The 13,329-nt window shown below is 49.4% G+C and overlaps 2 protein-coding genes across 15 annotated transcripts in view; one reads left to right on the plus strand and one right to left on the minus strand.

The window, feature by feature from the left end:
• LOC149334590 (uncharacterized) overlaps positions 1-13,329 on the minus strand; it is a 110,365-nt gene that overhangs the window by 89,996 nt on the left and 7,040 nt on the right. For all 14 annotated transcript variants that reach the window (XM_089555224.1, XM_089555223.1, XM_089555232.1 and 11 more), the window contains exon 2: positions 4,284-4,414. The gene's annotated coding sequence lies outside the window, so the exon portion shown is untranslated. The remainder of the gene's footprint in view (positions 1-4,283; positions 4,415-13,329) is intronic.
• Positions 5,547-9,735, plus strand: LOC149334591 (uncharacterized). The gene is made up of 3 exons (XM_089555218.1): positions 5,547-6,975; positions 8,102-8,190; positions 8,967-9,735. Exons 1-3 carry the CDS (start codon positions 5,629-5,631, stop codon positions 9,508-9,510), a joined length of 1,980 nt encoding a protein of 659 aa, XP_089411344.1. The 5' UTR covers positions 5,547-5,628; the 3' UTR covers positions 9,511-9,735.

Below are 13,329 nucleotides of genomic sequence, written 5' to 3' on the forward strand. Positions count from 1 at the left end.
AAAAATTGGCGGAGGCTTTGAAGGTTTGAAGGTTTATTTCCGCAACTAGGTGTTGCGAGGACAGCCAGGGAAAAAGCTGTATAAACAGCTTGAGAGGTCCTCGCTTCCTCTTACAGTGCAGCACTGACGGCGGCGGAATAGGACACCAAACAAATTGTAAGAAAAAACTCGTACGTTCTGTACATAGAATGACAGATGTACCTTCCGTAAGCAGTACATTCTGCTTGTAAAAGAAAAAAAGAACTATATTAGGTCAAAGGGACTATAAAGGCAAACACAGGGAGGAGAAAATAAAGGAAAGCAGAACTGACAGGTGCACTCAAAATGGTAATAGCAAGAAAAAAAAGAACTACACGAATATTTGGGGCAATTCTTTCAGAGAAATATTAGAGACATCAAGATTCTTGTGGCAGTACAACTGGTTCAGAAGTGTCGGTAAGGTATGCTGCAACATTTGTTTGCCATAGTTTGTGCGGCATTTCTTAACATTCCAAGGCTCTGCTGCGCGGGTATCATACACAGTTCTGCTTTGCTCTAACCTAGCAAGTGTAAGTAAGAAGTCATCATTTTTCATTATGGCGAGTTTATATTTGTAGCACAGCCTATAGTTATACATGGATTTCATTGGAATAACGTTGTGTCGGTGGAAAAGGCTCGCAGTGTGGAAGAAATACGGCACTTTACATGCAATGCGTATAATACGTTTTTGTAAGACAGTGAGTTTGTTAATATTTTCAGCTGTTGTTGTTGCCCACACCATACATCCGTAGCTGGCTATGGAAGAGAACAAAGAGTGATAAAGTAACATGTTGACTGACGTAGGAAAATTAAAGCAATGGCGGCGCATGATACCAACTGTTCTGGAAAGTTTCTGAACGAGGTAATATGGTCATTCCACGACATATCTGCTGCAAAATAAACGCCCAGAGTTTTCACAGACTGCACAAATTCTATTCTGGTATTGTTTAGTTCAATTAGAGGAAGTTCAAAGTGTTTGTGACGTGGGTGGAACATGACGGCTGCATTTTTACTAACGTTAATTCTTAAGTGATTATCAGGAGTCCAAGTATTTATTTCTTTTAAGGTTTTATTAGCTCGATTTGCGAGATCAGCCGTTGAAGTACCCGAAAAAAACAGACTAGTGCCATCTGTATAAATTATGTACTTAGCAGTGCTATCGATGCGAACAATATCATTAATATAAAGAACAAAAAGAAACGGACCCAAAATGCTCCCTTGCGGAACGCCAGAAGCTACCGCTTTCAACTGGGAGCATTCACCGGCAATACTAACAAACTGAGATCTATGTCGCAAGTATGAGGAAATCAGCATATGGGCTATGCCTCTAATACCGTAGTGGTCTAATTTTTTAAGCAGCACAGAGTGATTAACAAGGTCAAACGCCTTTGAAAAATCTAAAAATAAACCAAGTACCATGTTTTTGGCTTCAAAATGTTTTAGTATGAATTCTTTCTGAGCAAGGAGAGCTAACTCATTCGATCTATTTTTACGAAACCCATATTGAGCGGTAGTGATAATGTTACATATTTCAGTGAAGGAGGATAGCCGTTTAAGAATAACTTTTTCGAGGCCTTTGGAAAACACAGGCAAGATTGATATCGGGCGATAGTTTCCTATTTCATTTTTGTTTCCTTTTTTATACACTACTGTGACTTTTGCCCTTTGCATAAGACGCGGAAAAACACCGGAAACTAAGGATAGGTTGAAGATATGGGCGAGGGAAGGTGCAAGAATGTCGATAGTAAATTTTATGGGCTGTATCTGAAAACCTGACGCATCTGTAGCGTGAGGGGCCCCATCTCACGCTTTGCTTCGGTTAAGCCTGGTAGGTTACGAAACCAATAGCGCAGCGCCTCCAACTGAAGGAACGCAGTGCGCCGCGTCTACAGGTAACGCGTGGCTACCGGCCGAAGCTGTGCGACGACTGAAAGCGTCTTGGAACGCAGTGCGCCGGGTCTACAGGTCACGCGTGGCTACCGGCCGAAGCTGTGCGACGACTGAAAGCGTCTTGGAACGCAGTGCGCCGCGTCTACAGGTCACGCGTGGCTACCGGCCGAAGCTGTGCGACGACTGAAAGCGTCTTCGAACGCAGCGCGCCGCGCCTACAGGTCACGCGTGGCTACCGGCCGAAGCTGTGCGACGACTGAAAGCGTCTTGGAACGCAGTGCGCCGCGTCTACAGGTCACGCGTGGCTACCGGCCGAAGCTGTGCGACGACTGAAAGCGTCTTGGAACGCAGTGTGCCGCGTCTACAGGTCACGCGTGGCTACCGGCCGAAGCTGTGCGACGACTGAAAGCGTCTTGGAACGCAGTGCGCCGCGCCTATCACGCGTGGCTACCGGCCGACGCTGCGCGACGGCTCAAAGCGTTTGCGGTAATTATTTTAATATTTTGTTTTTGATGTTACAACTGACAAAGAAAACAATCTACAGCTGGCATGACGTCACAGTGGAAGTAGCGCCACAGGTGCGCGGCGCGGCGTAACTGCAGCCGGGCTATCTGAAGGAGCGAGTTGGTCGTCCATATTCCCTCCGCTACAGGTCAAACGTAACTGCGGCCGGGTTACGCGAAGGCTTGAATTGAAAGTGCGAGTAGTATTGATTTCGCAATAAAAAACGTCGCATCCTCATGGTGACACCGGTGCCAAGTTAAGCTGATGAAAAAAAAAACCGGCGCGAAACCTAACGTAAAAACGCTAAGGAAGAACAGGCAGCGCCAGGAAAGGGGGCATAACCTTAACGCTAACACAGAGCACAGTGACGAAGTTTGGTGTTTTCGGCTTCAGACCACTATAAACTTAGGACATGACGTTGGAGAATCAGTGCAGTGTCTGATAGCCACCGATATTCTGCAGCCTCTGGGAGCCCCATCCGTGCTTAGGCACTAAGTCGGCCTTGAACGTCAAATTTTTCGCATGTCATAAGTGCACACCGTAAGGCCGGCCCAAATTTCTGCGCCTCCAAACATTTATAAAGAAAGACGTCTGGCATTTTCCTTCTGCCTATGGCCAAGAAAAACAGTGCCGGAGAAGCCTAGTTGTCAATGTTCGCGAGTGTCGGGTTTCACACCACAAAACTTCGAGTGGGTTAAGATGGAGGAGGAAGTGGGGTGCTTGAGAGAATTTTCGAGTACCCGCTCTTCGTTTTAAGAGGCTTTGAAGTGGCACAGCGCATGTAGTGCGTATTTGAATAGAAAAATTAATTCAGGGGTCACTTTGAGTGTCTAAAGTGCGCAGAGGCGAATGCGCTTTTGGCACCACTTTGACTGCTTCTGTGGCACTGGTGACTTCACCGCTGGGTAAAGTCACAACTAATTAATGATTAATTACTAATGACTAATTACCAGTATTGATTATTTACTCTTTAGTTAGTAATTACTGCTCAGTTTCTAATTATTATTTTGACCACAAGCTACGAGGGAGTCCACGTTGGGAAGCACCTTTGAACGCAACGCATTTTTGAGGAAAGGAAATGGAGCAGTAATTGTCCGTGGGCACCAAGGCGCACCATAAAGGAAGGGAAGAAGTGGGAGTTAAAGAAGAAAGCGAAAGAGGTGCCGTAATGAAAAAAATGAAAATCATATTTGAGGAAAGGAATTAAGACACTAACTATCTCCCATATCTCGGTGGGCGGCCGTCATCCGCTTGACTGATAGCTATAGCGAGAATTTTGGCTAAGAGTATCAGCTAAGAAAGGTTTTCGTCTTAAACATGGTTTTGAGGAAAGGAAACTGCCTTACATACGTCGGTGAACAACCAAACCGCGCTGTAAGGGAAGGAATAAAGGAGGGAGAAGAAATTAAGGAAGAAAGAGTTGTGTAGTGGAGGTCTCCGGAATAATTTCGACCCCCCGAGACCTTTAGCATACACTGATATCGACAGCATACGGGCGCGTTTTGCGTTTCGCCTCGACTGAAACGCGGCCGCTGCGGTAGAGTTGGAAACCGGGTACACCAGCTGCATGCACTGAAATGCAGCCTACTCCGGCGGCATTCAATTCATTCACCTTCCAAATCAATTCCTTGGTGCTAGTAGGTGAATGCGATTGTAAATATCTTGAGTGTAGTAACTTGCACTCGCCCACGCAGATATCCGCATTTCTCTATTCGCTGGCCACCATATATAAACCACCTGAAAACCATCGGTGGCCAACAACAGGCAATGCATAACTTTTCTAAGGGCCATTCAGCACTGCGGGATATTGCATCAATTGTGTTCTGCTTTTCCGAGTGCAATGCTGCCTAGATGACTTGTCGCCTTCTCACCCTCAGCATTGCTGTCGCGCACCCAGCCGCTGTAGTGAAACGAAGACTGAGGGGAGTGGCTTCCCTCGGGAAGTGGTCCAAACGCGACGTAGGTATTCCACACAACCCGGTGAGCTTCAACGTCTCGTCACCTGCGCAAGAAAACCTATCGTAAGTCTCCATCGTGGCTACGTTAGGAGTATAGTTACGGAAAGTGATCAGAAGCCCTAACAAAAAGGGCAGGAATCAACGACAGACCGACAGGCGTTTTCTTTCGTTCTCACTTCATTTCGTCCCATGCTATTCTGGTAATAGCATGGGACGCCTCTAGTCTGGAAAATGGTGGCCGCATGTTAGAAAAGGCTGCACATTACAGCATTAGAAATGCCTGCGGTTTGGGCATGGTTGGTGAAAAAGAAAATGCCATGCTTAGACTACCTGTTTGTCCGACTAAGCTATTATGCGACCACTACCAATATCATCGGTAATTACCACACACACAAAAAAAAACAATTTTAAAAGCGACGACCTTCTAGGCGGGTCGCGAACAATGTTCGGCGAGCGTGCCTGGTCGCTCGAGCCTGTAGAATGTTGTTACGGCACTGGCGCAAAGTGCACCGCCCCCAGCGCTGTAGCGCCCAAGCAACACCGGTGAAGAGAGAAAGTAGCGCCGAAGTACCGCAGAAGAAAAGCCATGTAACCACCAAGGATTCTCTTCTTCGCTCGCAGTTTGTAGCAGCGCAGACGTGTCTGCAATTGTAATTATTATACTCCCTGAAGCGTCGCCCCCTAACGAGCCGTTTGCAGTACAGCTATGTCTTCCATCAGAGACAGAATTGACTGTGAAACACACGAGTGCAGCAACGCAAGTGGATCTGTCAATTTTCAGGACAATGAACGACGCCCGCTGATAGGCGGGCTAACGTTGGAGGTGACGCTAATCCTGGTGTCATGTCCAGAGCAGCAGGCTTGTACAGAGAAGCGACGTCTACAAACGAACAAACAATACTTGTGCTTGGCGCATGATGGCCTTAGCTGCCCATCCGCCATTAAACCCAACACAACACAACAAAAACAGCACTGAATTTAATCCAGTAAGAGCGCTAAACAATGCGACAGTGAGGAACTGAGTTTAACCGACCGCCGTCAATGTATCGGTAGCTAAGTCATCGTCCCGGAAGCCACGGGACATGCGCACACAGTCGGCTTCTGGGGAGAGGAGGTCGCCCTTCTTTCCAGTGGTGGCTATAAAACCAGCGCACAATAAAGCACGAAGGCTCCTTTGCCCTGCAACCGTGTTGTCATGTTCTATCGACTGTGACAGCCGATACATGGTGTCAGAAGTGGGTTGCCACCGACCAACAAGATGGAATTCCTAAAGCCACCGGAGCCGCTGCGTGTGACAGGGGACATCAGCAAGCACTGGGAGCTCTTTAAACAGAAGTTTGAGCTCTTCTTAACTGCATCGGAGCCAACCGAAAAACCTCGACCAGAGTCTGCGAAGGCCGCGCTGCTCTTGAGCATCGCAGGTGAGGAAGGCATCGCAATCTACAACACGTTTACCTTTGCGGATGGCGAGAACAAGCTCGACTATGCGACGGTGGTGAAAAAGTTTGAAGAATACTGTGCTGCCCAACGGAACGAAGTCCACGAGCGGTATATCTTCAGGAAACGGATGCAAGATTCCGGTGAGCCCTTTGAACATTTTTTGCGTGATTTGAAGACTCAAGCCCATTCATGCAATTTCGGCTCATTGACGGAGTCAATGATTAGAGACCAAATAGTTTTTGGCACCAGTGATAGCAAAGTACAAGAGAAGTTGCTCGCAGACAGCCAGCTCACCCTCAAAAAAGCAGAAGGAATCTGCAAAGCCGCTGAGAGCGCAGCTGAACACCAAAAGATATGGAATGAGCGCCAGCAGCAAACGGTGGACTTGGTGCGAAAGGAAAGCCCGTTTTTGGGTAAAGCGCAATCAAAGCAATTCAAGTGCAGAAAATGCGGCCGAACTCATGCGCCGCGAAGCTGCCCAGCGTTCGGACGTACATGCAGAAAGTGTCAAGCAAGGAACCATTTCGCGGTCTGCTGCAAGGCAAATAATCAGGTGGACGCACTGCAAGAATCCGAAGAAGACTTTAACGTACTCGACGTGTCGGTTAGCAGCGTCAGCAGTCGACGTGAATGGACCGTTGAAGTATGCATGAACAGTTTGCTGGTGAAGTTGAAAGTGGACACGGGATCCCAAGCTAACCTGTTGCCCTTCGGTCTTTACAGGAAGATGAATCCCAAGCCATCATTAATGCCGAGTAGTGTGATCCTGAGATCGTATGGCGGCGGCATTATCAAACATATGGGTGTCCTCAGAACTCAAGTGGAGCTGAATAACCGAAAGAGCGTTTGCAACTTTTTTGTAGTGCGCAAAGGAAATCAAGCAATCCTTGGTCTTGAAGCAAGCGAAGAACTGGGTCTTCTGCCGCGGGAAGTTCACAACGTAACAGTGAACAGTTCTGATAAAGTCATTCACGATTACCAACACCTGTTCAGCGGCACAGGCTGTGTTCGACGCGAATACCGCATGGCCCTGAGCGAAGGCGCCACACCTGTTGTCCAAACAGCGAGACGGGTACCTCTGGCTCTGCGAGAACCGCTTCGGCTAGAACTTGAACGCATGGAAAAGGCTGGGATCATCACAAAAGTCACAGAAGCCACAGACTGGGTGAGTCCTCTCGTTATCGTTCGCAAAAAAGACGGCAATATCCGAGTGTGCATGGACCCTAGAAAGATAAACGAATGCATTAAGCGAGAACACTACGAAATGCCAAGGCGAGAAGATATAGAATCCGAGCTAGCGGGCGCAACAGTGTTCTCCAGACTTGACGCAAACTCGGGGTTCCATCAGATCCCATTGCACGAAGAAACCTCCAGGATTTGTACTTTTGCAACACCGTTCGGTCGATATCGTTTTTTACGGATGCCTTTCGGTATTTCGTCGGCATCTGAAGTGTTTCAGAAAACACTAAATGAAGTTTTTGAATCTCTTCCCGGCGTGAAAGTGTACGTCGACGACATACTAGTCTGGGGCACTTCCCGGCAGGAGCACGACGTACGCCTTCGGTCAGCTCTGCAAGCAGCTGAGCAGGCCGGTCTCACATTTAATCGTGAGAAGTGCACAGTTGGCGTTCAAGAAATTGAGTTCTTGGGCGACGTTATCAGTGCAGAAGGTATAAAACCGAGCCCTTCACTAGTGAAAAGTATGTTGGAAATGCCCGCCCCCTCTGACAAATCGGGAGTTCTGCGAATGCTGGGGGTCGCAAACTACTTTGCAAAATTTTTACCCACGCTGGCGGAAAGAACGACTCTTCTCAGGAGCCTAATCAGACAAGATGCAGTTTTTGAATGGACAGATAACCATGCGAGTGAATGGAAACTGCTATGCCATAGCATGAGCCAACAACCGCTCCTGTCAATGTTTGACCCCAAAAAACCAACAAAAGTGTCCTGTGATGCATCACAGAATGGGATTGCTGCAGCTTTAATGCTCATGTCATAGCGTCATAGCGATTCAATGTGTCATAGCGATTCCTGGAAACCCGTGGCTTATGCTTCCAAAGTGCTCACTGACGCGCAGCAGCGGTACTCTCAAATAGAGAAGGAAGCACTGGCTATCGTATACGGGTGCGAAAAGTTTCACCACTTCGTCTACGGCCGGCAGGTTATTGTGGAAACAGACCACCGCCCATTAGTTGCCATCCACAAAAAAGCAGTTGGCGATATGCCGCCAAGGCTGCAGCGGTTTTTTCTTAGGCTGATGCGTTATGAGATCACAATATTCTTCGTTCCAGGAAAAAAACTTCTGCTCGCCGACATGCTATCAAGGGCCCCCGCCGAGGACGATAAGAGCATCCAGAGCGATGACGTGGAAGTTCATGCCGTAAGTGTGGTTTGCTCACTTGTCAGCGACGACACGTGGAAGCGACTGGCCGTAGAGACGAGGAACGATCCTTATCTGAGCTCCGTTCTAAAATGCCTAAGTAATGGTATTCCTATCGAAGGGCCGCTGAAGTCAAGCGAGGGCGAACTGTCCGAAGTTAGAGGCGTCCTGCTAAAAGGCTGCAAGGTTATAATACCAACTACTTTACAACGGGAAATGTTAGAAAAAATACATCATGGTCATATGGGCATTAATAAGAACAAACTCAGGGCACGGCGTCTAGTTTTCTGGCCTGGAATGAACTCGGACATTGAGGCGTTTGTCAAGAAGTGTAGCGTATGTATGCAGTACGCCTACAGCCAACCAAGAGAGCCATTGAAAATGCGTCCTGTGCCTGAAAAGCCCTGGTACCGAGTGGGCATCGACATCTTCCAGTATGGTAGGAAATCCTACTTGTGTTTATACGATGCGTTGTCAAACTTCCCCGAAGTAGAACTGCTTAACGACTTGTCAGCGAGGAGCGTCATAGAGTCAACTAGCTCCATTTTTGCACGATACGGCATACCAATGGAGGTATGCACAGACAATGGTCCGCAGTTCGCATGTAACGACTTCGCTGCCTTTGCAAAGCGATATGATTTCAAACACACCACCTCGAGTCCACGATTCCCTCAATCAAATGGTCTCGCGGAGAAGGGTGTGCAAATTGTAAAGCGCATCCTAAAGAAAACCACCGAACTTAAACAAGATTTTTGGTTGGGACTTCTTGCTTACAGGACCACACCTTTAGAGTGCGGTCGAACCCCTGCAGAGATCCTCCAAGGCCGCGAGCTTCGCACCACATTGCCGGACTTGCGCTGTAGTGCCAACTACCAGGTGTACAAGCATCGCCAGACCGAAAGCCTCAAGCGGCCGTTGGCTCCACTGCAGAAAGGTGACGTCGTTCGGGTGAGGCAGAACACGTGGTCACCGAAAGCTCGGATCTTGCGTCAGTCCAGGTTTCCCAGGTCGTACGACGTACTCACCGAAGGTGGAAGAGTTCTGCGACGCAACCGGCGGCACCTGCTACCGACCAGTGAACCCTTTGAGCGGGAGCTGCCGGACTTCGTCGACGACGAAAACAGCTCGGACAATTCGGCAACCTCGGCCCGCACTGGTCCACCGCAGTCGCGTACTATCATGCCACAGCTCGGCACAGCGCCTCCAACGCAGGATCCCCCGCGCACTGCCTCGCCAGCACCAGCACTAAGGAGATCAACAAGACAAATAGCACCACCTCGGCGGCTCTCGTACAACAAGGACTTTGTACAGGTGCCCTAAATTTCCAATGCAAGTGAAGTCAACAAGGCGTCTGTGCGAGGGCCATACACCATTCAGATTTGTTTGTAACAGAGTTTTCTTCTCTTTTCTCTTTTCCTCTTTCTTTTTTTTTTCCAAACGAAGGAGGATGTATCGGTAGCTAAGTCATCGTCCCGGAAGCCACGGGACATGCGCACACAGTCGGCTTCTGGGGAGAGGAGGTCGCCCTTCTTTCCAGTGGTGGCTATAAAACCAGCGCACAATAAAGCACGAAGGCTCCTTTGCCCTGCAACCGTGTTGTCATGTTCTATCGACTGTGACAGCCGATACAGTCAAGTCCGAGGCGCTTAACAAAACGATTACTGGACCTACGCTTTGCGGCTTATCGCGTTAATCAGCGCAAGCTGACTGGCATTAACAACCGAGACGCAAGGCGCATAACTGAATCACTTTGGTGGTGGACACCTCAACCGCACTGAGAGAGAAGAGTACGAACGCTAGATGGAAAAAAGTTTTTACGTCCCAAAGCAACTCAGGCTACGTGGGACGCCGTGGTGAAGGGTTACAGATATTCCGACCACCTGCGGTTTTTTTAACGTTTACTGACAGCACAGTACACGGGCCTCTAATTTTGCCTCCAACGAAATTAGAACTGCTGCAACCGGGATCTTGGCGCGGTTCATGTGTTTACCGAGATGTATGCTGCGGTGAAGCGGTGGTCCCGGGTTCGAACCCCGGAACAGGAAGAAGTTTTCTTTAAAGTTTCTTAGAAAGCTTTATAGCTTTCCTTTGTAGCCGTATGGCTGCGCTTGGGTGGATGCCAATGAGTAATTACTCCCTTATTACAAATTTACTCCACCCTGGGGGATTCCCTTAAAACTTTTGACCGACTATGAGACATTTATCGCGCCATTTCCTGCCCTCAAAAACCAATTTTAACAGCGATCAAACCTGCGCCTTTCTGGTCAGCAGCCAAGCGCCATAACCACTCAGCCACCGGGAGACAAGTTGAATTGGATTTGGTAAAGTAGGCGCAAGGCCTTGGGAGGGGGTTACGAAGAGTAGGAAGTATTTAATGTTTGTGCGGTTATCGTCATTTAATATTGCCCTGATCACGCCAAGAAAGGAGCCATATTTTCAAACAACATTTGATAATCAGAGGCTGCGATGGCGTCAGTGGTTATTATGGCACTCGGACGCTCACCAGAAAAACGGGGATTCGATCCTTGCCGCGGTGGTCGAATTTCTTTGGAGGCGAAATTCTAGACGCCCGTGTACTGTGCGATGTCAGTGCACGTTAAAGAACCCCGGCTGGTAAAAATTTGCAGAGCCCTTCACCACACCACGGCGTCCCTCACGGCCTGAGCCGCTTTGAGACGTTGAACGGCCATGCACCAAACCAAACCAGCCATTTGGACATTAGTCAGTCGCTAGAAGGGCGAGTTAATTCGAGCGGTAGGATGCAATCCCGAAATAGCCTGTGGGAAAGCCACGGCAGTCAGTGACCGCCGAGATTGGGCACTTCCACACGAGGTGAGACACGCCGCCGTGGGTCAGCTGCCGTTAGTGCCTAATTATTATTAAAATGAAATAACAATGAAAGGATAAAATTGGAGGACGCTTAAGCTTCACCTTTAGGAGTGGAACGCGACAGCGTGTTGCAGCGCTGCCACGGTCCACGGAACACCATCGGCCATTCGGCCCGACGACTTGCCCGTTGGAAACATCTTTGAAGGCAACGCATTTTTGAGGGAAGGAAATGGCGCAGTAATCCTCTGTCATCTCTGTGGACACCCGAACCGCACGGCAAAGAAGGGAGGAAGTGGGAGTGAAAGAAGGAACAGGTGCCGTAATGAAGAAAATGAAAATTGGATTTTAGGAATTGGTAGACACCCGCAGTCTCCGATTAAAGGTCGCCGGTCCGATTTCCTGCAGCAAGCTAAGCTCTTACTAGCAAGATTATGCTTCACGAAACGCTAATTCAGTCACCATCCGGCGGCAAACGGCTGGCATGAGCGTCGGAGCCGACTGCAACTATACGACGCCGGTAGCTTTTCGACCGAACGAGCTGTAAGGCGTCAGGTATATTTTAAGGCGGAAGCCTTTAATGCCTCATCGCCGTAAGCAGCAGTTGTCAACAGAAATGTCACGCTTTTCAATTGGTCGAAACGGTCGTGACGACACAGTGCGCGAATTTCAAACGGGGCCAATTCTTGTTTCGCTACTAACTATGCAACCAATTAAAGGGATCGTATAGTGATACTCCAAGTAAGTGGGACTGAGTTTACTGAATTGCTTACTTAGAAGGAGGAAGGCGAAGTGTTCCTTCTACGGTGGCTGCACAACGCTCCAGTGAAAAATCTCGCCATCCGCGTAAATACGTTCCCTATACCAAAAGAACTGACTTCACGCCATCTGAAGAAGCTCCAGAAGCTCATGCGCCGTCTGGCTGTGTGGCATTGACCGAATGTCCCACAGTCATCCCTGCAACTGGACTGTGCTCCGAGACTAGGCCTAGGGCCTCCGGTGACGCGCTGGCGGAGGTAACTCCGCCGGCGTCGATCGTCGCGACGGCTTCAGCAGTTCCTCTTCTGACAACTGAGCCTGGGTCCCAGCTCCTGGTTCCTGCTCCCGGTCCATCAGCGGCAGCGCACATCCCGCCTTCTCCAAATGTTTCTCAGCCCGTGAGCGATCTGCCCTCTGGGCGGAACACGGCAATGGCTACCCAGCCTCCACTTTTGGACGGGGCCTCAACCGCGCTGCGTGAGGAGGAGAGCTTTCCAATGGACATGACTTCAGCACCTGCACCCGCGACTCCGGCTTCCCGCGGTTCTCAAAGCGTCCATCAGGAGACACTGCACAGGATTCATCTTCGGCCAACAACAGCTCACAGGTCAAGCGTTCCTGCCTAGCAAATGCCAGCCACGTTGTGTCGACGCCTGGATCGGCATCGTATAAAGTGACCATTAAAGCTCTGGCAAACACAAGCCTCACAGACATCCCGAACAGGATCCTTCAGGCAAACCTGGACGCTTGTCTTGGAACCAAAGGTTTTCGTGGCTTCACGGCTAGAACGAAATCCAATACCATCGCTGTGTGGCTCCCGACTCTGGCTGCCGTCGAGCGTCTGCAAACGCTCAAGTGTGTATCGATTACAAGCGAGATCTCGGTGCCTGTCCAGGTGTACCTTGTAGAAGGTTCGGACCTACAATGGTGTGTTGTGTACAACGTCGACGTCGCCGAAGACCAGGCAACCCTACAGCGTGAGCTATACTGCCCTTCGCACCGTGTTATCCAAGCGCGGTATATGGGCAAAGGGCGCTCCTGCATCGTCACGCTGCAAGGCCCACCAACTCCTCCAGAACGCCTTTACTATTATGGCTGTATTCTGCGACCACGGCCATACAAACCGAGCGCTGTCTACTGCTACAGTTGCTTCAGATCTGTCCAGATGCGCCGATCATGCCCTTTTACAACTCAAGATCAGGCTACGCCACAAGGCCACCGTCTTACCGTTGCGGACTTTGCAAGACTGACGACCATGAGATCACCTCTCCAACATGCCCAACAAAACAAAAGGCAACAGAAAAGGTTCGGCGTAGGATACATAAACTCGTGCCTCCACCTGAAAATGCAGCCCCGATACGGACATCCAACAGGTTTGCGGCCCTCCAGTGGGATGACGACGACTGGCCAGAGCTTTCCGAGTCCAATCCGCCTGCAGCCCCTGTTCAACTGTCTTACAGAGATAAAGTGCGCAAGTATCGCCGTCGCCTTCAGGCTACAAACAATACCAGCATGCTGGAGCCACTCCCTGAGGACATGGCAGCAGTTGACGAC

The sequence above is a fragment of the Amblyomma mixtum genome, chromosome 8 (genome assembly GCF_055824585.1).
Source record: "Amblyomma mixtum isolate Tamu chromosome 8, ASM5582458v1, whole genome shotgun sequence".
NCBI classification, from domain to species: Eukaryota; Metazoa; Arthropoda; class Arachnida; order Ixodida; family Ixodidae; genus Amblyomma; species Amblyomma mixtum.